The 25,648-nt window shown below is 39.1% G+C and overlaps 1 protein-coding gene across 1 annotated transcript; it reads left to right on the forward strand.

Annotated features, from left to right (window-relative positions):
• Positions 1–1,544: 1,544 nt before the first annotated feature.
• Positions 1,545–25,648, forward strand: ctnna1 (catenin (cadherin-associated protein), alpha 1). Its single transcript, XM_008419530.2, has 5 exons — positions 1,545–1,694; positions 3,855–4,036; positions 9,848–9,953; positions 23,334–23,468; positions 24,318–25,648. The coding sequence occupies exons 1-5, from the start codon at positions 1,560–1,562 to the stop codon at positions 24,606–24,608; spliced, it is 849 nt and encodes a 282-aa protein (XP_008417752.1). The 5' UTR covers positions 1,545–1,559; the 3' UTR covers positions 24,609–25,648.

Below are 25,648 nucleotides of genomic sequence, written 5' to 3' on the forward strand. Positions count from 1 at the left end.
TTTTTTTTTTTTGCAATAGATGTGTCTTTAACCTCTAAGTGGTTCACAGACAGTCTGGTGGACATCCCTTGAATATATGAAAGGCAGATGGAACCCACTTCCCACCTACAGTGACATCTGAGAATATGCCTTGTAGACATGAAACTGACTCGAAGTCAGCCAGCTGCTGACAGCTAGACGCAGAGGGCAGCCGTCGTCGTTACCTCGTGATTTGTGCGGCGCATCGCAGCCCAAGGTGATTTAACCGGCTATGTCCTAAAATAAAAATCCGTGCAGCTCACCGAGGCTATGAGTACGATGTCACAAGAAGAAAAACAATGTGGGATTCTGTTGAACTGAGTCATTCGTATCGACAGCGGCACAAAGAGACGCAGCACTGGCCTGATTTCTGACTTTGTCAYGATACTGCCATGTGAAATCCCTTTCTTTCTTTTCTTAATGACTGTTCTTTTACACAGCATCTGGTCTTGCGTGCCTCACAGGTAATTTTTAAGATGAAAAKGAGCATTGCAGTGAAGACATAGGCTGCTATTAAATGTGATTAGGAGATTTTACAATGGAAGACTAATGTTAAATGTAAATTAACTGGAAAAATATCAGTTTCAGCGTGCTTTATTAATATAATCCAACAGCAGGTTATTGTTGTGACTCTGTAGTAAAGTACCCGCCACACGTTATCATTTCTAAGCCGCCCACATTCACAGCTTATCAGCGTTGCAGGCCACTGAGGATGGAAAGCGTGCCCAGCCGAACAGCATTGTCTGGACCCAGACATGCCTGAGAGTCGCCACTGCTTTGTATCTGAAACTATGCCCATATTCCCTCGAGAACAAGACAATCTCTACAATTTCATAAAGGGCTATAAGGTTGTTCAGAGACTCTTTGCTATTTTTAGATACGAGGGCTCCAAATCCATTACAGTAGGGAGGACTGAGACAGTCGGATAAGCACAAATAGAGGCACAAGTGCGATAATGCACCTTATCTTTCCACATCATCTCCCCTCACCCCCGCGCCACATCTCCAACAAATACTTTCCCTTGTTCGTCAATGTTATATTTTGCCTTAAGCGTAACCTATTGAGCTCAAATTCCTTTTGAATATTATTTACGAACAAAATGCCGCTYCTGGCTGGTTTTGTATTCATGGCACGGGACGAGATGAAGGATCAGGAATGAAGTAGCAGAATTCCACAAAAACTCAATTCACGCTTCACAAATCTTTTTCCTTTTCTTTTTTTCCCCCCTCTTCAGATGGCAACGACAGATGGGCCTCAAAAGTGTTTGCTCCAATATGTTTCTTGCCTTCGTCTTACCTTCATTTTGCCACTAAAATGCACAGGCAGCACACTGCACTTGATTTACAAATTCATTTGGAGTTTACAGTGTATGTAGTGGGCTATAGGGAAGGAGACATTTATCTGATGCTGCCCAGGCTGGCAGCTCCGAGGCATTTCTCACAGACAATAAACAGGTTTATTATTTAATAGTCCTCACAATGCTGGAGCGTGCCAGTGTTATTTTATGTGCGTCTCTTAATTACAAACGGCTGTTTCTTACCATGTTCTGCTTTATGTCATTAAAGACTCCAGAAGAGCTGGATGACTCTGACTTTGAAACCGAAGATTTCGATTCCCGCAGCAAGACCAGTGTRCAGACGGAGGACGACCAGCTCATAAACGGCCAGAGTGCACGTGTAAGTCCAACTGTTTTCTTCTCTTATTTGTATGTAACAAACACAAAATGGTGTCTAATTTTTCATGAAAGAGGGAAAAAAATTTTATATTTTGTATATAGTATAAACGTGGCATCCCACCTGACTCTCTTTTGGTGCAGTAATAGCTTCTCGTCTTTTGGGGAATGCCTCCATCATTACTTTCTTTTAGCAAATCCTGTCAATTAGTTGTTGTGTCAGCAGATTATCCTACCTGAGCTTTAGATAACTATTTTCTTAGTTTATAATTCTGCCAAGGYCAAGGGGTATGAATACTTTTGCAAGTCATTGTTATTCTCATGAGGCATTAAAAGTGCAGCGCAGGATGTCTGCATCCTTAAAAAAGTCTTAAATTCATGCATCTAAACTCAAGGTCTTAAAAGGTCTTAAAGTGTAAGTTGACCTTAAACACATTAATCATAAATTTTGTCATGGCTGGACTATTTAATCTCAGATTATCCGTTTATTTTTCTCGTGGGACTTTTCTGTAAAGCCAAACGTTTGAGTCGCGTTCAGACATCTTCTATCTGTGACTCGAGGCAGTTAAGGCTGCTACTAACAACCTGCTAATGGCTAGGTAGCTGTTTTTACATCTCATGGGTAAATGTAAATTTATTGCCTGTTGGCTGGACGAATTTAGTCTTTGCCACTGGCTCACTTCTGTTGCTGACCTGTATGATGCTACATATATTTTAAAAAGCCTTGGCACTTCTACGATATAAAGTATGCTAAAATACATATAAATAAGTGTTAAATTTAATTCAAAATGAACTTCAGAAAATCTTTACAGTGGGTGAAACCCTACAGTAAGTGAAAGTATTGCTAGAGTTTCCTTATTAAAAGCTACCTTACTGATGGGTCAAGGGAACTAAACGATTAAAACAAAGACGGATTTAAATCTGATTGAATATTGACCTACAAGTTTGTCATGTTTCAGATACTAAGTTCAATAATAACCTCCAATTTGAATTAATTATGTTCATAGTCTTACAACACCAAAGGAAAAAATAAATCACGGATTTTTATAAAACCTGAAAGTTTTTTTTGTTGTTGTTTTTTTTTGTTTTGAAAAGGTTGGATGTATGATGATTTGCAACAAACTTTTTATGCCAAGTCTGTTTTAGCAATTATTGCTCCATCAGACACCCCACCCCCATACTTACTGCTAATGGGTGGTGCACAGTTGGCTTGGCACCACAGTGGCTAATGTGACCAAAAGATTTTCTAAAACTCCTCTTGTGGAGCTCTGCCAGAGATCTGGATCTCATTTGTCCTTTTGTTGCCGCTCATAAATCTGTGTTTATACTCCCCGACTTGATAGTTACAGTCTCTCAGGGAATCATAGATTTTTCTAGGGGCGTATTTTAATAGATAAAATAATTTAAGTGTCTAATCTGTAAAGTAGCGTACAAACCTACTGAAGCACTGATCTGATGTTTATGCCTGTGTCCCTTTGTGTCTAGTAATCACGCCTGTACTGCACTAGATTTACCAGCATTGCCAAGCTGAATGTGGGTGCTCTGCAGTCTACTTTAATTCACTTTAAATTCCACCTCAGCTGTACATTTGGAAGCCAATAGCATTAATAATTTAAAGAGAGCTATAACTTAATCTTAGAAATCCACTGGGGCAGAATGATCCATTGGTGTACCAATGCAAGCAATTTGTTTTGATCACCAAAGATTATCTGACTGTTTTGTTTGGAGGGAACTTTTCATTTTTGCACTGCCTAACTTGCTTTATTCAATCTTACCTGGCTCCAGAGAGACTGAGCCATTTTACCAGCAATAGAATAAAAAACTCTTGCGATGATATTCGATTTCCTCCTCTTAAGTGTCTGCCTACCTCAGCCTGACGGGATCATTGGCTGAATGTCTGATTAGCTGTTTGGGAGCTGCCTTTTTATCTGTCTACTCCAACAGGATGCATAGACGCGTCTGTGAGCTGATTTGCACTAGATGTCGAGGACTGCTAATCAAATAGAATAAGCTGTGTGTCATAGATGTGAATCAAATCCAATCTTTAGCAGGAGCCTTTACCCCCCTACACCTTTTTCTGTGCACAATACTGCATGTATTATTTGCAAAGCGATACCAGGTCGAAGTCTAACCCGGTAAACTTCTTCCGATCCCMTTTCTGCAGGCCATCATGGCTCAGTTGCCTCAGGAGCAGAAGGCAAAGATTGCCGAGCAGGTGGCYAGCTTCCAGGAGGAGAAAAGCAAGCTGGATGCTGAGGTGTCCAAATGGGATGACAGCGGCAATGACATCATTGTGCTGGCTAAGCAGATGTGCATGATCATGATGGAGATGACAGACTTCACCAGGTGAGATGGAACAATAATAAATGAACTAAAAATGTCACAGCACATTTTAAAAATATTTCTGATCAGATTGTCAGGTTTTTTTTTTTGTTGTTTTTTTTGTCCTTTTCCATTTTCAATCCAAACATTTTTGTCATATGAAGTCACTCACATTAATACTTCTATAGTTTCTTTCCTATTCAGTCAACATGTCATCGTCTCACAGACGGATATCACAAGCTTAAGTTAAGTCTGTGTCAAATGCAGTCCCTCAGTGAGCCTACGTTTGTTCACCAACATTTGTTCATATTTGAACAGTGCTTCATATGGAGTTTAACTCTGCTGTTCGTGCCGCACAGCTCTCCATTTTACTTAAGCAGTGGGGTAGCGAGGATTTCTTCTTTATTATTTTTCCATCCTCTCTTAATCTTAATATGCAGAACCATAAGCAGAGCATCAAATCTGGCTGCTCCCCGTTACATAAATAAGCTGCAGTGAGTGTGCAGTGGGAAGAAAAACGAAATGGACAGTCTTCCTCGGAAGAGCCGCTGAAGGCCAAATTCATACTGATGTGTTGACATATATATATTTTTGTTGTTTGTTTTTTTGTTTTCTCTGCGGTACGTTGAGTGGATTGTCGCACATGGTTACTAATTAGAAATGGAAAAAATGGGATGAGTACTTGGGTTTCAGTTTTAGCATTAACATGTATTTTATTTTATTTTTTCCCCCAAGTATCTTTATTGGAATTTTACAGTTAAGATTAACATGAATTTTTAATCTAAAGTTTTATATCCAGCCCTTTGTAGGCATTAATTGTGTAAGTGTTGGAACCTGCAGGCATCATTAAAGATGAGTTTTCCCTCATCTCATTGCTCTACCAGTTTGTTTCTTGTCTTTGGTGACTTTAGTGCCTTTACTTTAGTCTACCTCACAACATTGTCGCCCACACTAGTTGAGAATAGGTACCTTAGCCACTGCTGAGTATTTTTCCTCTATCTGTTTTTGTGTATATACGTTTTGGGTCGCTGTCTATCTGTAGTGCAAAGAGCCCACCAGTCAGCTGTGCTGAATTTGAGCTGGCAGTGTCTCCGTGCGCTACAGGATTCACCCAGCTGCTTCTGTCACATTGTCAGCACACACTAGCTACCAGTTGTCATTGGGAGTCAAACATGCCCTTGTCACAACTTTTTTTTATTTATTTTTTATGTGATTTGCAGATATTTTGCCTCTGTTTTGCTTGTATTATTTTTGTAGAGAGACATCTTTTGTTTTGTAATAAGTGCTGCACCAGAGTTCATATTCAAACAGTTGGATATTCATTATGCAGTTGACTGGTTTTATGCATCTGTTCTAAAAGGCCTTGTTGATTTGGTTTAGCAGGSCATTACAGTGAGTCTATAACAGTGGTGACATTTCTCACATTTTGTTAGAACCACAAAAATAAGTGTATTTTATGAGGATGTTATGTGAAAGAGAAGCCGTTTTCACAACAAGAGACCAAAATGCACTACTTTGTCTTGCTAACATTTGCTATGCTCTCTACATGGCTTTAGGCAACTTTAGATAATACTTTTTTATGGTTTCTGTTAGTAGGAGCTTTCTTCTTGCAGCTTGCTTTTAAAGACTAGAATAGTTGAATGSAGGCTACTAGTTGTTATGTTGACCTGTTAGTCTCAGTAGTTCCTCCAGTGTTACCATTGGTCTCTTGACAGCTTCTCTCACTACATCCCGCTTACAGCCTATCAGTTTGTCTATTTAGTTAGCTTCGGAGTTTTTTCATGGTTTTTCTACTTTTGGATGGTTTAAACTCAGCTTCAATGGCCCAGGTTTAGGTTATCCCTTCTATATGTTTATCCTTCAATTTTATAGATGCTATTTGCTCACTATTTTTCTTTCACAGAACAGCTTGGGTTAGAATTGGAATGAAAGTGTACAGAGCTGGTCTCAATTTACTAATCAAGTGACTCCTGGAAGAAGACATTTCCATACATTTTATTTAGAGACATCAGAGTAAAGGGGCTCGAGTACAGTTTTCAGATTTTTGTGAGTATTTTTGGAGAACCACATTTCATTTTCATTCAACTTCATAATGTGGAATAAACAGTGAAATGTTCAAGGAATTAACACTTTTAAAAGGCTCTGCATATTGGATGTTTGGTGGCATTTATATCTTGAATTTTTAAAAAATGCACATGTTATAGCATTACAAATGCTGACAATTGTGATGACTATATTGCTTACATAATGTTCCCTCTGCTCTCTAGAAGCTTCAGCATCTCGGCCACTAAAAGTGTAAATCAGGTTTCTCTGTCGAGGGCAGTGATAGTCTACCGGTGTAAAGGCACTTGAAGAATAGCAACCCGCTAAAAATAGCATCCAAACGCTCCTCTCCAGATGCAGTGTTACACACACGAATATCGCGATGACRATTGCATTTTGATATGTTATGCATCTTTACTAGAAACTACCGTTASGTTCACATGAAGAATKCATGAAAGTGACTTAAATGCATTTTTTCACTGAATGTGTTTGTATAACTTTTTGCTTTTAGAAATGTGAGTGAATCACTCTGGACATTTTGTTGCAGACGTGTGAGTCACATTGGTAATGATGTAATGTCGTCTCTTTATCCTCGTCTTCTGAATGGGTCAAAGAGCCTGTCGCACTGACTAAATATGTAAAATAGTGAAACATGGCAGAGCAGTTTGAAATGTTAACAGCCAGTGACCCGAAAGGTTGCACAGAACCYGGCAGATTTTATTTGCTGCTCAATCTTTCAAAGGAGTAAGGATAAAAGTATTGCAACCTTTTACTACTAAATGGTTGGATGGATTCAGATATGAGGTTATTGATTGCCTTGACATTTTTTTATTTTTTTATACTGCATGAATGCCGCCTCTCCCACATTGTAAAGCTACTGTTCAAAGCAACCCCTAAGAATTCAAAAAAGAAAATTCAAATACACATGATTTAGGATTTATTAATTTTGCATACTGTAGAAATTTTTTTTTTTGTCTAGGATAACGGAAAGCATCTCCACTGAAAATAAATAAAAAATCTGATTTTACGATGAGTTTATTAAGTTGGACAGGCTGATCCAAAGCAGGTATTACTTTCAGCGCAAGCCTCATGTGCTGTACTAACATTATTAAACTCATCCTCCTCCGTAGTCCTGATTATTTTGACATCTAATCAGCAGTTCAGCACCGATAATAGCCTGGATAAATCACGGAGCTGTCAAAAAGTTCTCTCTTCATGGTTTTATTTACAACATTTAGCTGCAGGACTTGTTTTTTGGCAAATGAAGTGGAGAAAACTTAATTTTCAGAGCTGTGCTTGAACACTAACACGCTATCAGAATTTGTACCATATATTGCCTTTTTTATAAACGGTGCAGCACATTTTCCAAGGACTTCATTATTTTTCCACCTTCATAGCAATTTTATTCTATGTCTTCTGACACTTTGAGCAACAATGTTTTCTGCTGGACCTCTACACACATTGCATTACGTTTGGAACCTTTTATAATGTGTTTCCACTGTGAAGGCATTTTGTTTGACACTGAGAGTGTAACTCCTGCAGATCAACCCCCCCCCCAGCATGTAGAAGTGAGGTTTTAGCTTTGTAATTAAAACCAGTTTTCCTCTATTATTTTAGCAAGGAAACTACAGCAATAATTCTCTAACAGTGATAACACTTTATAAATTACTGTARTCAAACCAAACCTAATGGAAACTTTAAGCAAATTTTGGAGATAAAGACTTCTGTGTTAACTTTTTGAGGAGAAAAGAAAATTCATTCCACTGTTCTTCCATTACACCCTGATTATTTCACAGCATTTAAAACTATTTCATCCGTGAGTTTTGGAAACTAGAATGTTGTGAGTTTTAGGTAAATATTTGATATGTAGATATACATGTGATACTATAACATATACTCTACATTTTACGTAATGGCATTTCTATATTCAAAAATGTTCAACCCATCTTTGTGTCACTCTTTAGTCACTGAATTTTCATGGAAAGGCTGTTTAAATATTCAACACGTATGTTTCTCAAAGTCCAAGCTCCCAGGCTGAATACAGTGTAATTAACCAAAAGGAAATGACGTAAAYAGGAGAAACTACATGGATGAAAAGGATGCTGTCACAGCAGTGCTTGCATTGCTACATTACTACTTTACACTACCACCAATCTTCACCGTTTGTCCAAAGTAAAATCCATAAAGTACAGTGTTTCAACTCTACTGCTCTGATTCAGTCTTGATTTTATCCAAAATACAATCGATATCTTCGCAAACCTACTGCAACTGATACGCAACAGCCGCCTTTTTGTTACTTTGCAGTGAAGCTCTTACTTGAGGGTAAAACTTGCAGTTCAGTGTTTACCACACATTTCTATTGTTTCCACCCAGACCCACAAACAAAGTGYGTCTTAGGGAGCACACACACATAGCCAGCTAATCTATCCATACATTACGCCTTCGCAGGGAAGGTCAGTAGCCAGTGAATTCAGCCTGTGCCCGAATTATTGTCCTTTGAACCTTGAGATGGTGTGAAGCTCCACCAAGGTTGATGTATGTGGTAATTGACCTCTCCTGACAAATTTGCAGAGTGTGAGAGGAGTTCATGTCGACTTCAGCAATGCTTGTGGCTGCATGGCAGCGTTCATGAATAAGACATTTTGTCGTCTTGGGTACATGCAAYATGTCCAGCAGCCACATTACACACATCTGGAGGAGCTCTAATAATACTTTGCTCTTGTCTACACATTCTGAAACGTACCACCTGTAAAGAGTTTGTCTTGGTTTTGCGACCTGTTTATTTTCCCTAGCTTGGTAGAAACAAATCCCTAAGAATAAGCCACTGGTTATATATAAAGATGATAAAAAAGGGGGCCACTACTGGTCAGATATAAATCAGTTGCGACTTTTCCTTTATGTTGTACTTTTTTTTTTTTTGAGAACAAACTACAATAGTGTGCTATCAGCTACCTTTTTGCCTGTATGCGTTTTTTTTCTTTTCCCTTTCCCGTCACAATGCTTTCAGCTCCGTCTCCAGGGGTTGTCTCGTCCCTGGAGGACTTCCAGTATGTGCTCTGACGCATGGCCTTTCCCACTAGGACCCTGGCTTGTGCAACATCAGAGCAGCAGAGGGAGAACAAGAGAAGGAAGGTTTGGAGACGGGAGGAAAGGATAGAGGAAGTGAGAGAACAGAAAACAAAATTCCATCTGTTCTGGGTTGGACGGCTTTTTTTTTTTTTAGCCTGGAGAGAACAGCTTTGAATCCAATTTGTCTCTCTTGCCAACTGTGTCCTAAAGTCCCTTGAGGGGTGCCGAAAAAGGCAAATAGCTGACGAGCTTTTACAGTGGGTCAGGTCAGAGCTGGATTGACCTGTGTTGTGATGGACTTTGACTCTTAATAGGGGCAAGGATTGATATTGTATATTGGGTCTTTTAACAAAGAAAAATACACAAATTAACTCTTTTTTTTTTTTTTTTTTTTAATCCACATTTTTAAATTGTGTTTATTTACTTGTATAACCTTGAAAAAGTTTCTAGTCTAGCATTTTTGATAGTTTTCTCTGAACATTGCAATGCCAAGGATGCATCCATGTTTAATATGTGTAATCACTGTGCTCAGTTGTTATGCATTTTTATACCTCAAGCCTTTACCTGTACAATCCCCAGAGTTTACGACATGCTACTGCTTCAGAGGGAAAACAACTGTGTTAAAGAAGCAGGGGCTCCATTACAGAGATTTTACTGCTGCATTACACTGACTCCAGTAGAGGGAAAAAAATGTTGACTGATGTTTCCTTCTTCTATCTTCAGGGGGAAGGGGCCACTGAAAAATACATCTGATGTCATCAAAGCTGCCAAGAAAATTGCAGAAGCGGGAACCAAAATGGACAAACTGGGCCGCAGCATCGCCGACCTTGTAAGTGAAAATGAACCCATAAAGGCGAGGGGTGATGTAAGCTACACCTTTGTGCAGCCCACCCCTGTAAACTCCTGCAGTAAGATGTAGTTGGTCTCAACCCTTTTATTTCTGAAAGGTATGCATGTGCTTCTGGGTATAGTCACTTTTTCATCCATTTTATTCTTTTGTCACTCATTTTGAACATGTTTTGTTCTGAAATTGTGGTTTTTGAGTCCGAGTTTGAATACTCTTTTTGAAGCTTTCTGTGCTGCCTGTGTTTGTCTTCTTCTAGATCTACATAGATAATTTTTAGTGTTTTGGATTTATCTAAAATTAAAGAACTCTACTCTTGTGATTGTAGGTGTTATAAGATACTGTTTAAATTGCTCCCAGCTGTAACAAATAACATCAATTTGTTTGTTGCCTTGATAGTTGGGCAGCAAAGATTGAAATTAACAGGACGAAGACGAGTGTTAAAGTGTTTTTGTTCATGTTAGTACTTGAGATTTATATGAGGTTTGCAAGATCTTACATTTACTGTTCTTGTAAATCCTCTGAATTTATAACATCCCTAACTTGCCTCAGAAACTGTAGTTCTTGACATGGAGCATATGTATTCAACTAATTGAATTTGCGTTAAACTGTTGGATAGTTGATACATCTTTCAACTCATGGAGAAAGTCGTATTGCATCCGGGTCTGCAGTATGCATATATTTTATCACTAAAAACATGAAAAACGTTAGTTTGCCACAAAACACAATTGCAACAGAGCTTCTCTGTCGGGAGGATGTYGTTTGCTTCTGTGGTCAAGATGGTACCAGCTGTGGGGTTTTTTGAAAACCACTTTTGTTTGAGAACGCTGTTGCCTCTGAAARGACACAGTCTTCAGATGTCACAGATTTCGGCTCGGATAACAACAGTTGGCTCCGTCGGTCTCTCTTACTCTGGTTTGTTGACAACAGATGACATGTTGGCAAAAACCTAATAGCTTGAGGGCTGTCTACTGTGGAAAAGGTACTGCCACAGTAAAAACGGTTCTTTGAATTTTAGGATTTCTCTTATCAGGGCAAAATAGAAATCACTATGTCCTAAAAATGTTTTCATCTAGGCGTTGGAAAAACGGCCGATTCCTCACGGTTTAGGCCAAGATGGACAAAATGGAAATTCTCTGTGGAAGATGAGCCTCCTGCTGCTTCAGTAGGATTTAAGAAAGAAAAATAGAAAGGCAATGCTGCTAATCAGATATACTTGATGTACTCAGATGTACTCATCAGCAGGTGTAGCTGCTGCTAGAAAAACGGGACTTTCTGCAGTTTCTGCTTTCGTGCACGTTGTTGTGTGTTTGCACAAATTCGGGTCGAAAATGCATTACCAACGACCTTAGAGGAGCTGTTGTCGCTACCCATCAATCGAGCAAGGGTTCTTAGTCTATTTCCAGATGTCTTGAAGTCAATCATCCTACCGTGAGAGAGATTATTCACAGCTGTAAAACATTTTAGACGGTTGTCAATCTTCCCAGGAGTGGACGTCCCAGCAAATTCACCTCAAGGTCACACCGTGCCAGTCTCAAATGAYAGAACTACAAAAGCTTCATCTCATACTCGAGAGGCATCGCTTGTTAAAATCCATGACAGTAGAACGAGGAGTAAAAGAACTACTGTGAAGGGTTGAAGGATAAAGGCTTTAAAAAAAAAGAAAAATATATTGGTGCATCCAGGATTTGCTGAGTCACATCTGAATTGATGACCTTTTGGGTGGATGAAATCCAAGCACAGCCCCAAATCTCATTCCAGCTGTCAAGCATGGTGGTGGACAGTGATGATTTGAGCTGGTTTTGAAACCACAGACTTTAAACACTTGTCAGTCACCTATAAATTAAAGATACAAGGGGTTCTGACTGGCAGCTAAAGATTTGCACAAATTGGTGATGTAGCATCAAATCGACAACACAATGGCTGAAAAAGAGAAAAGTCAATGTACTACAATGATTAGTTCAAAGTCCAGAATAGGTTCACATGATGTGATGAAGCTTTAAAGAGCTGGGCATAGATTTTCTGCAAACCACAATGTACTGAATCAACAAGCATGACGACTGAGGATTTCCTCCTAATGATGTAAAATACATCCAACAAAACCACAGACATGGAAAAAGGCGCTCTCTTTTTCTCTTGATTGTGTCTAGATTTTATATGTCAGGGTTACTTAAACAGATTTTCTTTACTTTTGTTTATGGAGAAACGTGCGAGAAGCAGTGGCGCTTATTACCATCTCTGTAGCTGCTTCATGAAAGGTTAAGTCTTTCCCTCCTGACTCGGTAATGGCTTCCCTGGTTTCTAGCTGGAGCCCAACTATTGTATTCAGTGATAACTTCACTAACTGGAAACATCTGCTTTTAAGGCTTCAGCCGAGTTCGCTTCCCTCATTGTCAGACATAATGAGCTGCTGGCCTCCTAGAACCCTGCACGTCTGATATTTTATTTAAGGTGCCCTCAGATCTTTAATATTAGAGAGTCACGTCTATCACAAAGTAGCAGGTCCTACCTATGCTGACCTAATTGCATTTGAATCATCTGAATGGGGAATAAGCCGCCCTGGAAAGTCACTTTTTTTTTTTTTTTTTTTTTTTTTTATGCCTCGCTGCAGCTTTTGAAGATGCATATTCGCTTTAATGAAAACAGTGTTATCCCCCAAAGAAAACAGATGGGCAACTGTGCAGTTGTGTATGCCGGTCCGTGCATGCCTGCATGAGAAGCTTCTGTTGACTGGCATTGGTTCTCTGTAGGCACATATGCATAGATGTATCAGATTTGGAGGAGTATTTACCCTTTTATCCTCTGCTATTTGTAGAAACTTGTTTCTGTCTTTTATGCATATCTGCAGTTGATGTGTGTGTGTGTATACAGACATCCTTTTAAAAGTTTTGGGGGTTTGAAGCACTCAATGTATAAATAAATGAGGAGCTTTGGCTGTTGAAACAGATGTTGCAGCCAAGAGTAAGGACCCCTTCAGCCTCTGAACCCATCCAGCTGTCCCTCTTAACCTTTCTATCTTGGCAAAGACCAAAAACACTAACGCACCAGGTGATTCTTAGCCCCGCCGACACGTCAACGACGACGCCTGGAGACTGTCGTCTGAGTAGAGGGAAAAAAAAGGCTTCAGACTGGAGAGGTGGAAAGAAGGGGGCAGTGCATTTCTTTTTGTGGAGAGAGAGGCACAACCCTCTGGAGAGATGAATCCATTAAGAGTGTTTCGCCTTTTAATTAGCAGCATAATTGCCAGGTGGCAGATTTTTTTTTCTTTCTGATTTTATATATTTATTTTTTGTAATGCTGGTGGTTTATATTTAGGGCCATACCTCCTAGCAAAACAGGAGATGCCACCAATCCATATGCACCAAAGCATGGCACACGTGGTGAGGGTTGGCATAGTCAAGCAGCAGCAGCAGTAGTTAAGTGAATCTCTGCTAGGATGCACACAGACTGACAGAGTCAGAGGAGCAAAGGCAATGCTGGGACTGTTCATTAACCTAGGCATATTAATCACTTGCGTTCTGTGCCTCTGGCCTGCAGGGCCTGTGAGGGTTTGCTCCTCATATAAAACACACTGGCAGATGGTCCCAGACTGATAGAACTACATCTCACCCCACCTTTCCTTTTTGTTTTTTTTTTTAACACCGCCATGTAGGGTTATGATTTTAGAATATTGTCTTCTCCATAAATGTGCAGGTGGACATGGTGTGGTTTGGACTTTTTTTTTTTTTTTTTTTAATACTGTTAAATATGTGCAATGGAGCCATATTAAATTTTAAAGAAATGAGTGTAGTGTAGAAATGAGCTGCAGGATTTAGGTCATTGCTGTACAAAGGTCTGCACTGCAGTTGATTAAGAATTTATGACCCTGCTCTGCAGGGAGCCTTATGAGGATTTCATCCGAGTTGCCTGGTAAACAAATAATGCTGCGTAATTGAGATTTATAATACAAAAGTGTTGTCCTCTGTGTAGCCTATAAATTTTGGCAGATGGCCTTCTCATATAAACACTTTAATAACAAAAGACACGAGTGAGAAGGGGCTAGCATAGTCCTAGAATCAGCAAGCTTGCTCTGTTCTCGYGTGTGCCATGGGAGTTTCATTCTCATGATGTATACTGACAACACAGAGTGTACTTTTCCAATTTGCATTCAATCAGTAAAGATTTATGGTGATCCATAGTCTCTGTTGCTGGTCACAGTCTAATCCCAGGTCTGGCCCCAGACACTCTGCAGCAGACAGCTTGTAAATTACCTGCTGCTGCAAAGAGGTAAAATCGCCAAGAGAGTCCACAAATTCTCAGCTCAGCAGACCAAGGGTCAGTCGCAGGCTAACTGCAATTTATACTAATCTAGTGGAGCTCTTCTTTTCTCCGCTTGTTGATTTTTAGTACGTTCAGGAATTTCCGGAGTGTTGCTTTGTCGAAATTCAGACATTTTAATGTGTTGATGCATCGTTCTTGGTTTTAAATAATTATAGAGTAAAGTGTTTTGTTCCCCTTTGGTTTTATTTGTTTGCAGAGTAGTAATTTAGCTTTGGCTTTACTAATCCTCAATTTTTAATCACACCACTTTCCCTTTAGCCTCATTGTTGAAGTAATGTGGCCCGTTGCAAATGCAATGGAAATGGCTCAGTCCAAATATGAAGCATTTTGAAAATGGATTTGGTGAAGATGGCAACACAATAGGCTGTAAAAAAAAAAAAAAAGTGGCTATTGATATTGGCTAATGGTGGATTTTCTTTTTTTACCCTTTAATTATAGAAAAACAAGATTTACAAAACCTCTGCAATTACAAAAATATTGTCTTTAAATCCAAAGACAATATTTGGACTAATTTAGATCTAYGTGTAAATATAAATTAGAATAACATGGAAAGTTAACTTCAACGATTCAGTACAAAAAGGTGAAACCTCTAACAGAATCATTACAGATTGGTATATTCATGCATTTATTTTCTTAATTTCATCAATAAAATTGACACAGGACAAATAAAAATAAGGTTTATACATCCATGCACTGTGCCATATCTGCTCCTTTTGCATGACATACTAATCAAAGCAGTGCAGCATAGAGGTCATCAGCCTGTGGGTCTGAGAACTGCTGAGCGTCCACAGGCTGCTTTCATAGCAGCTTTCAGCTTCCCTGCTTTTGTTGTCTCTGATGTTTCATCATCATCATCTCAACAATCCTCCTTAGACTTGTTTGGAGGTTGTGGGCAGAGGAGTTTGTTGGTCAGACAGAGTGATGGTTATTAAAGCAGGTAATGGGGCTCTTTCGTCTGGATAGCTGGAAAATTCAATAAAAAAAATACTTAATTGATCCCAAAGGGAAATTAAATGTTATAACTCATTAAATTCAGCACTTTGAGTTTCATAAATGAATTTTACTTTTTGAATTAATATATGTAAATAAATCAACTCTTTGTTTAATTTTTGGGTTGCACCTGCACACAGAAAATACAGTTTACCAAACATTTTGCAAACATTTATGTGCGACTTTGATTTTATTCGTGTTTTCAATAATATCGGTGCACTTTTCTCCTTATTCTGTCTTCTGTATTTTACCACCATGCTGTTTACACTGGCTCTATTTTTATGGCTTTTAAATTCCAGTCTAGTAAGCATTTCTCATGAAACTGTGTATTTATCTTGAAGTGTCTTCAGGCCACTGCTTGGGATTGATCATCTCCTGTCACTGCTTAGCCATATCTTGAATCATAGTTCTTACCTAGAGAAATAAAATGGTCTCTTCAGTGCATTGCTTCCTTTATCTCCTCAAACTTTGTCTTCGATCTCAGACTGTTATTTCCAGAGGGAATAAGGATATTGTTTATCTATGACATCTCTGCATTTCTGTAGACGCTGTAACATTTTAACACCAGCTATTAGACGCAGGCTGCTCTGCAGAGTAGTTTATGCAAGGTCTTATTTGATTAAGCTAAACTCTGAACCAATAGCTGTAATTTAAGTTTAAAGGCCCAGGTGAGCTGGTGTGCATTGAGTTATAACTCAGGGATCCATTGGGTTATGGTGAAAATTTGCCTACARACATCTTACTTGGGGAAATTAATATCTTGYGTCTTAAAATCCAAAAGTCAGGTCCACTGTTAGAAATTAAGAATTTATTGTACAATAAAATGATATCATGTCAAACACTGGAGGAWGATCTAACTAAATATATAGAATGACTACATTTAGTGGGTGCAACATTTCTAGAATTGTTACAATTGGTTTTCTTTAATCTGTTTAAGCTAAACGGAAAAAGGGTTTAAAAACRCCCAATTGGTGCTTAGCACAATTTGTACAATCTGTCCAAATTTGATTGCACTGACGTTCTTGGGATTTAAACTAAGCTAAAAAGAGTTTAATCTTTCATCCATCAGATTCTAACTTTCTTGTTCAACTGTTGTGAAATCGGCCTTTGGCTGGTTGGTTCTTGCCATTAATTTCATCCAGTTTCCACTATAAATCTCCAGTCAAAATGGGATTCAGACAGATTCGGGCCACACTGAGCTCTTTTCTTCTCTTCTTTTAATGCGCCTTCCTTCCCTCAGCACGACTGTTCACTTAATCATCCTGAAAAATATCATTGTCRAGCCTACTTTTGATTGATGGAATGAGAATKATCCAAGACGTCAATGTGCACCTGTGTACTTACAGACTCGGCCATGACCGCGTCTCATCAAGGCCTTCATGCGGCACACAATCCTACATTGATGAGTTTGGAGACGTGCTTGTTGTCTGCAGTCAGTCATCTTTGTTTAATTGTACCTAAACTAAACTAATCCGATGTCTTAGACGAGAGACGCATCCGAAGCATGTAGGACATCAGGCCCCGAGGACCAGAGTCCTCTGGTCTTGATGCTTAGATTTCTGCCTGCATGTTTCTGTTTTTACACCCATCCAATGCCGAGCTTCAAAGTACAGACAAAATGTTATAGGAGTCATCTTCTCAGAGGCGTTTCATAATGGTTTCCATTGTTTCCTCTGAAAGCTCTCATGTTATGACTGTTTTCTGTCAATCAGAATCCCACAACAGCTTTTCGAGATCCACAAGGACTCTTTATCTGCTGACTCATTTGCATATTCACACTTGTCATTATATGCTCTAGAAATTCAAATTATATTGCAATTTATATTTTTGCATCTACTTGATCTGAATTTTTTTTTAAATTGAAAAGCATTAAATGCGTTTAATTATACTCTGGCATATTTATTTATTTATTTATTTTACAAATTAAGTACATTTAGCTATAAAGTATAAGTTGCTCTTGCCAGGGGGAACAGCTGAATTAACCTTATTTTAGTGGTGTGCTTACATATTTTTGCCAAGGGTTATATATTTCTGGGCAGAACTGGACATAAACTGAAACTTGACTTGTTGGCAGAAATCTAAAAGTGCGAGTTGTTCTAATTCATTTTGAAGTGAACAGGAATGAGGCATCAGCATTTTTTTAATGCCTGTTCGCTGCAGGGACTATAATTATTTCTTTTCACTTCAAAAGAATAATAAACCAGCAGGGATGTAATATAATAAGTAATTTGTCAGACGGAGGTATTGTTGTTACTTGCACTTTTTAACCTGGTAAAACTTTAGGTGCCCCTATGATGGTAAAACCTCATGTAGTTTCAGGTCGTCATAAACTGCTTCAATTGGTATTTGAAGATCATTTCTTATCTCCTTCAATATAAGTTATCATAAAATGTTTGCTTATTGTGASTCTTTAAGAAGTTTGAATATTTCAGCTTGTTCTGTGGCCAACGAGAATCTGTAAATCGGATCTTTTCAAATCAGAATTTWAAAAAAACAACTCGTACCTAAGCACGGCCTTTCTGTAAGTAAGATGTAATTAAGACTCTTTAGATAAAAAGCAACTTAAAATTAGCTTTCTTTGATATGATTGTGGTTTTTCCGATGGCATTTTCAAATCTGAGATGAAGCTGTTTTAAAAGAAAATTTGGTAACACTAATATATATATATATATATATATACCAGTCTTATGCACATCCCTTCAAATAAAGTGTTACCGAAAATGTATCCCAAACATTTCAACATATATGTGTGCAAGAGAAAGCATGACTTTCAGCAAATAACAGGAAGGCTTAACAGAATACAGAAGAGCTGCTCTGTTTTACCCTCTTTGAGCATTAAACATCTATAATGGGACTTGTTGGATGTGAAAATGTTGGTAATATTTTCAAAGTCTAAGATAAGAGTTTGACTGGCTAATTGTTGATAAATATCTCCAAAAAAGTTTGAAAAATGAAGTAATCTTTACACACACACACACACACACACACATATATATATATATACACAGAGAGAGAGAGAGACTAGAAAAATTATTCTCAACGCTGCCTCTGTCATAATATAGTTACCAAAATAAAAATGCTAACTGACAAAATTGCTATTGGCTGGCCAAACCTTTAGGATAATCGTCCATCATAGATCTGCAACAAATTTCAGATAAGTTAATCTCTTTTTTGAATGCCAACGCTTACAAGGTAGCGCTTAGTCATTTCCTCCTGCGATAGAAAGCGCTCACCTACTCGGATCTCCTTGCAGCAGCGTACATGCTCTCGCGGCATGCAGGAAGCGATAAGCAAACACGCGAAAACACTTTTTGGGTTCACTACCCACGGCGCTCCCCACCAGGTTGCTGGCAGCGACACATTAGGATGCGGCCTTGTCAGTAAATATTGGAAACTGGCATTTCCTCTGGGTGATGAGTCCTGAAAGGTCAGCGCTGGTTGGCGGCGGCTCAGGCGCCCGGCGCGTCTCGCCTCTGTGTAATGGAATCCAGTGGAACTGCATGGCATTTCCATTGATGAGACCTGACCGTCCTGTTCATCATTTATCTCAGAGGTTGTTACTTTATACACGGCACTGTCATGGGGTTTCCTACAACATCCTGCTTTCTCTCTCTCGACTTTTTTAGATTAATGACACATTTTGAGATTTTATTTTTTCATTTATTTGTTTTTTTTGGACTCTGCTTAAAGTCCTTTCTGCACGTTGGAGAGGAGGCATGATGAATTGAAAGCATCAGTTTAACTGGATCCCTTTCAAGTATGAAGCCATTGATGTATCGCAGATTAATTTAGCATAACTAAATGGCGTTCTGCTACATTTTGACCTGACTTTACCTTTAATTTATTTATTTTTTTTAGAAGCAAGCACTAAGGACAAGAACTATACAGGAATCATTGACATTTCATCCTGCACTGCTGGCTCCTTTTTTAGGTGGTGACTCACCTTTTCTATTAGTTTGCCTTGAAAAGAATTATGTGCTGAAGTCTCTCCTCCACCTCTTTCTGCTTTCCCATCTCTTTCTACAACTGGACACAAACACACTCAATATAAGACCTAAGGGACTCTTTTTGTTGGGCCTCTGATAAAAAAAAAAAAGAAATTGCACTGTGCAATTGAAGTTCATGTCATTAAGTTTTTTTTTTTTTTTTTTTTTTTTTTTTTACAAGTTTTACTGAAATTACAGTCGGTACCAAATTTAGCGTTTGGCACAGACTTAAGAAATAGTACACATGATCTGAGCCAGTGTGCTGACGTTATTTGGCCTGTGAGTTAAGACGTTGCATACATGTTAATTTCCTGCAGAGCAGTCTTGTTATTTAAACATGACTGAAGATAGTTTAATCTCTTTCTCGAACTACCAAAAGTGTTGCATTGCATTTTCTTCGCAAAAACAATTTCCCCAGTTTCCCTTGGCCATTTCGGTACAACCTCAGCATTCGCATGTGACAGCGGGAGCGGCGTTCCAGAGTTTCCTGAGTGCTGAKGGAAGCCAGCAGCTGAAGCGAGTATGAGCACAAGTGATGCTTTCACAGTGCCCTGCTCTCTGCCGTCTGAACACTTCCCCGAGCCTTCATTAGCATGGCTGCTGCATTCAGCCTCATCGCAGGTCTTTGCATTTGCATCCGTGCCTCTGCGCGCGCACATTTTTCGCGCACTTGCTGTCTCACTCTGACTTAAATGCCCCTCCCAACTTTAGTTGAATCCTCTTGTTCTTTTTTTTTTTTTTTTTTTCTCCCCCAGTCGGATTTCTCCCTTATTTACTCCTCCACACTGTTTCCCCTCTGGCTGACTCTTCATCCTTGTCTTTTCTCCTGATTTTTCTCTGGTTCTTTCTTGCCGTTTATAACCTTCCCCACTCCCCACCACCTCTCTTTTCACCAGTCCTGCAGCCATGTTTTGGTCCTCTCCTGTACCATGACCAACCCCTCCAGCTCTATTTCCTCTCCCTCTTTTTTTTTTTTTTTGCATAATTTCCTGTCATAAAAATGGCAAGTCTCTTTTCTTAGCCTGCTCAATAATATTCAGAATATTATTCTGTGGCGAGAACTTTGCAAATATAATGATTAATAATTGAACTCTTCTGTGTTCTCTAATGCTCTGATTAGATGTGTGTGAATGAGCACTTATGCTGTCCTGGTAGTTCATAAATGAATGTATGTCGCGTGGTTTATATCTAGTAGTGAGTCCACCATATTCAGTGGAGCACTCCACACTCCCACCAGGGATACCGATGTGCTCAGCAGGATTAGATGTGTCACACAAGTTGTAGCCTGTTTGAAGTGTCCGAAAAACAAGATTCCTCCCGTTTCCCTTTCCTCCCTTTCCATTTTGGAAACATTTTATGTTGGTGCGCTTGTGTGAGGAGAGTAAATATACTGCTGTCCCGAGTACTTAAGCCTGCGAAAAATTCTCACAGCAGGTGAACCTTGTGCAAAAGTATCAAAGTTAAAGTGTTTACTTGAAATTTTAAAGCGAATGTAGAAAATGATCTGAAGCTTAAAACTAGAAAGGAGCCATTATTCGTATGTTGCAAAAACAGTTTAGTGCATTACAGTTAAAACTTTATCTATAACCATTTTTTTATACATGCCCTTAAGCAAAAATATAAACATCCACAAATGTATGTTTTCAAATGTTCATTGCATTGAATATAACTTTTTGCCCTTGATGTCTTTATAAAGTAACACAAATATGACCGGCTGAAATTAGCTARTGAATTAGCCAGGCTATCGGCTAATTCAAAAGTGCAGTAGCCTTCTGTCTGCCAGCATCACTTCTGTTCTATGAACTATACAGCTGGTGTTCAGTGACATCTCGCTAAAATAACTTTAAACTGTAAAAATCATAAAGCGAAAACTTTTTTTTGTTTGTTTTTCCCTGTTTAAAGTAATGTTCAAAATGTTTTTGTATGTCTGCACAGTGGACTGAGGCATGCACGGTTCCTGACTGTCATTTTCTTGTTTAGCTTTTAAAAAATGCTTAATTGTTCAACACATGTATGTAGACYCGACGAGTCGATTGCGTGRCAYTGATCTTCCCAGCTTCTGTTTTTCTCAACTCCAGGCAATTAAAAGATGGACTGCTGTTAAGCTCACCTTCTCGCAGCACTTTTGAGACACTTCTAAAGGATATTCCCCTCAGGGAGCCAAGTTCCTAAAAACACTGGCATTTAAGTCTGTATTTTCTTCTGGCCTTGTCACTCGCGTTGTCAGCCATGATCTTTTTTTTTTTTTTTTTGTAGCATCTAGTGTGTTTAGTAGATGTTGCGAAAAGCTGGCAGGCTGTGATCTGTACCGAAGTCTGTCTGTTGATCATTACTGATAAAGCATTTGTGACTCAGGTCATTCTGATCTGATTTAAAGCGCCAGGGCCCCCATCAAAGTGTTTACATCCCTCACTTGATGAGCAGCTAAGAAGAGTACTGTGGCCTAATTACTGTGCTGGCAGGGGGCTTGTTTAGCTAACCAGGAAAGGGATTGGAAACGGTGGAGCCCAAGTCTAATTACGACGAGATAAAATGATTCAAAGAGATTGCCAGTGCTAAATGAGATGCATTTACGGGGTTCTTCACATGCTGCCACTTTAAAGTGGATTTTATGATAATGTATTTCTTGAAGTTGATGTGGGGAGGTTCTGGCTGTAATTTAGTGACTGTGTACACCTAGCCATCTTTTGACTATCTCTTCTCTGAAGCCGAAATTAGAGGCTTTTCAAACTTGGGGTTCATCTTACAGGGGCTCCAAGTTATTTTTGCCAGAAGTTGAAATGAAATGAAACGTTTTCATTTCATTCACAAGTCCTTGTCCCCCACCTTTGCAAAAACGCCTCACTCATAATGCCTCTGCTGATCACCAACCAAACGGTGTGAAAATCATTGTCTGGCGCAGCTTGAGCCTCCATGCTGGCCCTCTGTTACTCACAGATTTCATTTAGGTCTGGGACTTTGCTTTTTTTATGCCAATACTGCCCTCCATGTAGRATCGGCATTGTACAAYAAAGGAGGTTAGGATGGTGCAATTAATCAAAGTTTTATTTTGATTTTCAATCCAAACAATTTAAGAAAAAAATTTGACAAATCAAATGACTTTGCCTTTYGTCCTTTATGACTTTCCTCAATGCAGAAAAGAGTMATTTAATGTGGAAGCTTTTATAGCTTATATAATTTTCCAATGAGATTCACAGAAAAAGAACAATTGATGGACCRACGTATCTGAGGCGCCATTTTCCTTCCCCTCCCTGTGGAAARACTGACCAGAAAGTCAGTTTTTTTTCCAACTTTTTTGGGGGGGTTAATAAAAGTGGTTTAATATTTGCCTACAAACTGTTAAAATTGCATATAAATTATAATTAGACACTGTAGTGTGGAAAAAATGGTCTAAACTGTAAAATATAAAAAAAATACAAGAAATGAATTAATTCATAATGAAACTAATTTATTTTGGTTTCCAAACTCAAGAAATAATGGTGGTAAATAGTAATTACAGTAGACATGTTTTTGTTTTGCCCCCATAACTAAGCATTGAGGCAAAAATACCAGTCTGACAAAGCCACGTTCTTTCTCTAACACTTCACATCTTCACACAATTTAGCATTTTCCCTTCCAACAAACATGCAATCTTAAACTTTACCTGTTTGTTTTCTTTTCCCCGTCTACTGTAACAGAGACTTTAGCGGAACGCCCCCCACCAGCAGCTGATTGACAGCACTTTTCGCCCAGTCGTACAATTTGCATTGTGCGTTAAGTGATCACACTGTAACCTTGTGAAGACGAGACAGCAGGTTGTGGGCGTGTGTTTGTCATTTTGGCTCCGGGTGCGCTCATAGAGTGGGTGTCTACCTGTCACACTGCTACTATCTTATCCTGATAAAGTGTGAGATGAATGAAAAAGTACACAGATATGCACATTAGTGTGTCTGCAACAAAAGCTACAAAGACTTTTCTCTCTCTCTCTCTCTTCCTCTCTAAAACCAGCTCAAGACGTATAATTTTTACTCGGATGTGCAAATGTGTTTTTCCACGTTATTTAACCGTGTTCTTGTCGTCTCTCCCGCAGTGTCCCGACTCTTCCTGCAAGCAGGACCTGCTCGCCTACCTGCAGCGCATCGCCTTGTACTGCCATCAGCTCAACATCTGCAGTAAAGTCAAGGCTGAAGTTCAGAACCTGGGAGGGGAGCTGGTTGTCTCTGGGGTGAGTCCAGCTTCTTCCTTTTTCTTTTTTTTTTTAACCAAGCATAATTTTCTTTCACGCTGATAGACAAATTTTAATGAGTGCAGAAGAAGTCAGTGATGCCATTTCAAACGTGCCACAAAGTGCAAACATTTCAACTTTCCATAGGAGACGAGACAGTCATTGTTTTTTCTGATGCTTCACGGTTGCTCACCTTGGAATTTGAGGCTTAAACAGATTTTTTTTTTTTTACATGCATTTATTATGATTAAATTGAACACACTGTTTACTTTCTGAAGCTTAATTTATTGCTAAAATCCATGACAAATTCTTAAAGACAAAGCCTGCCAAAACAAGGGCTGATTCTTTTTCCACAAAAATGGCATAAATGTCTCAAACACRCCCGGCTACGTTCAACAAATGTTTTCTAACCTTTCCACCTAGCAGCTTAGCAACGTTCAAAGCCTTTAAGCAATAATTAAGCACTTACCCTTCAGTTTAAAACGTCTACATTACTATACCTGAGTGAGCAAGGTGTCGTGATTTTTGCCCYTCTTCCTGAAGGAACACGGACGAGACTATTATTCCAGCATTTTTTAAGTGTCACTAGTGTCTCTGGAGCTGTTAAAGTGAGCAGATTAAATTAGGGTGACCTTTTTAAATATTCTGAAACTCGCCAGACGCCAGGGATCCTCCGCTGCATACGTCTGAGTTTTAAGTTTTTGGCCCCAAAACCAGAAGACATTAAAAGGGATGGCGAGTTACTTTTCAGTTTTCACGAATTCAAATTGTGTAAAATTAAAAAGTGCCACAGCAACCTTTCGTTTTCGCAATTGCTTGACGCTAACAGCTTCTCTCTTCTCGGTTTAGTTGGACAGCGCCATGTCCCTCATTCAGGCAGCCAAGAACCTGATGAACGCCGTGGTGTCCACCGTCAAGGCCTCCTACGTCGCCTCTACGAAGTACCAAAAGAACAAAAACATGGAGGCGCTCAACATGCCCGCCGTCTCCTGGAGAATGAAGGCTCCCGAGAAGAAGCCGCTGGTGAAGCGAGAGAAGCAGGACGACGGGCAGACCAACAAAGTCAAGAGATCTTCGCAGAAGAAGCACGTCAGCCCTGTGCAGGCTCTGAGCGAGTTCAAAGCCATGGATAGCATCTAGAGAACCCCCCCAGGAGGGAGAGCGTCAGTATGTAACCCAAAAGCTTAGCATAGATTGAGCCTTTTATTGAGTCGAATCAAAGAGCTGTCATTTGTTCGTGCAGCTTCTTGGTTTGGCCCGTTGTATTCCTCCACTGCCTCATTCCTAACTTTCAGATTTGCTTTAACCTGCAGCATTAATTGTCTGTTCTGTAGAAAGTGCAGTCAGCAGGGAAACCAACTGGACAGGACTTTTTTTTTTTTTCATGTATATGAGAAGAAAATGTGGATACAGAAAGTAATTCTGAGATTTTTGTTGTTGTTTTTGATCATTTTTATTTTCTTGAACACGTCTAAGTAAAACTCTTGGGCTGTAAGGTTTTTCCATTATGTTTTTGACAGACTGCAAATATCAGCTATGCAAAATTAGTTTCTCCATTTTTTTAATTTTATTTTTTTTCTCTTAAGCAGTAGCTGTTAATCTTAATAGTGAGATATTCAGTCGTTCGTCCTCCATAAAAAGCCAGCTTCAKGCCATTTCTATATGTGCTTGCATTTATAAATCCTAAAATAATAATCAGAAGCCACTAAACGCCTAATAACCTTAAACTTATCAGATTTGTGTCATTGCTTTAACGTTTGAACAGTTAAATTTTGTTTCTTTATAAAACCCTCATCTCAAATCCCAATCATTGTCGGCTGTTCTTTGTTTTATTTTACGACTTCATGTATTCAAACTGACACCATTGCTGCTCACTGTAGAACTCCTTTATTCTTTTTTCTTTTTTATTTTAAAGCTTCCCGAACCCCTGAGAGTTTTGGAAGAGCTCGGAGGGCTGCAGGATGAGCGGWGTGTGCGTCAGTACTTTGCAAAGCCAATGAGCTTCATTCACTAGTGAGACCAAACATCTCCACGTTCTGAATGGGTTCAATTTAACGGGATCAATATTTTCTACTTGCTGTGTAGAGTTTACCTTTAAACTTCTCGTCCTTGAGCTTGAACACTAAAATTTTATATCAGAATCTTTATAAAACCATAAATCCTTTTTTTTTTTCTCCAGA

Source organism: Poecilia reticulata, linkage group LG10, assembly GCF_000633615.1.
Source record: "Poecilia reticulata strain Guanapo linkage group LG10, Guppy_female_1.0+MT, whole genome shotgun sequence".
Lineage (NCBI taxonomy): Eukaryota > Metazoa > Chordata > Actinopteri > Cyprinodontiformes > Poeciliidae > Poecilia > Poecilia reticulata.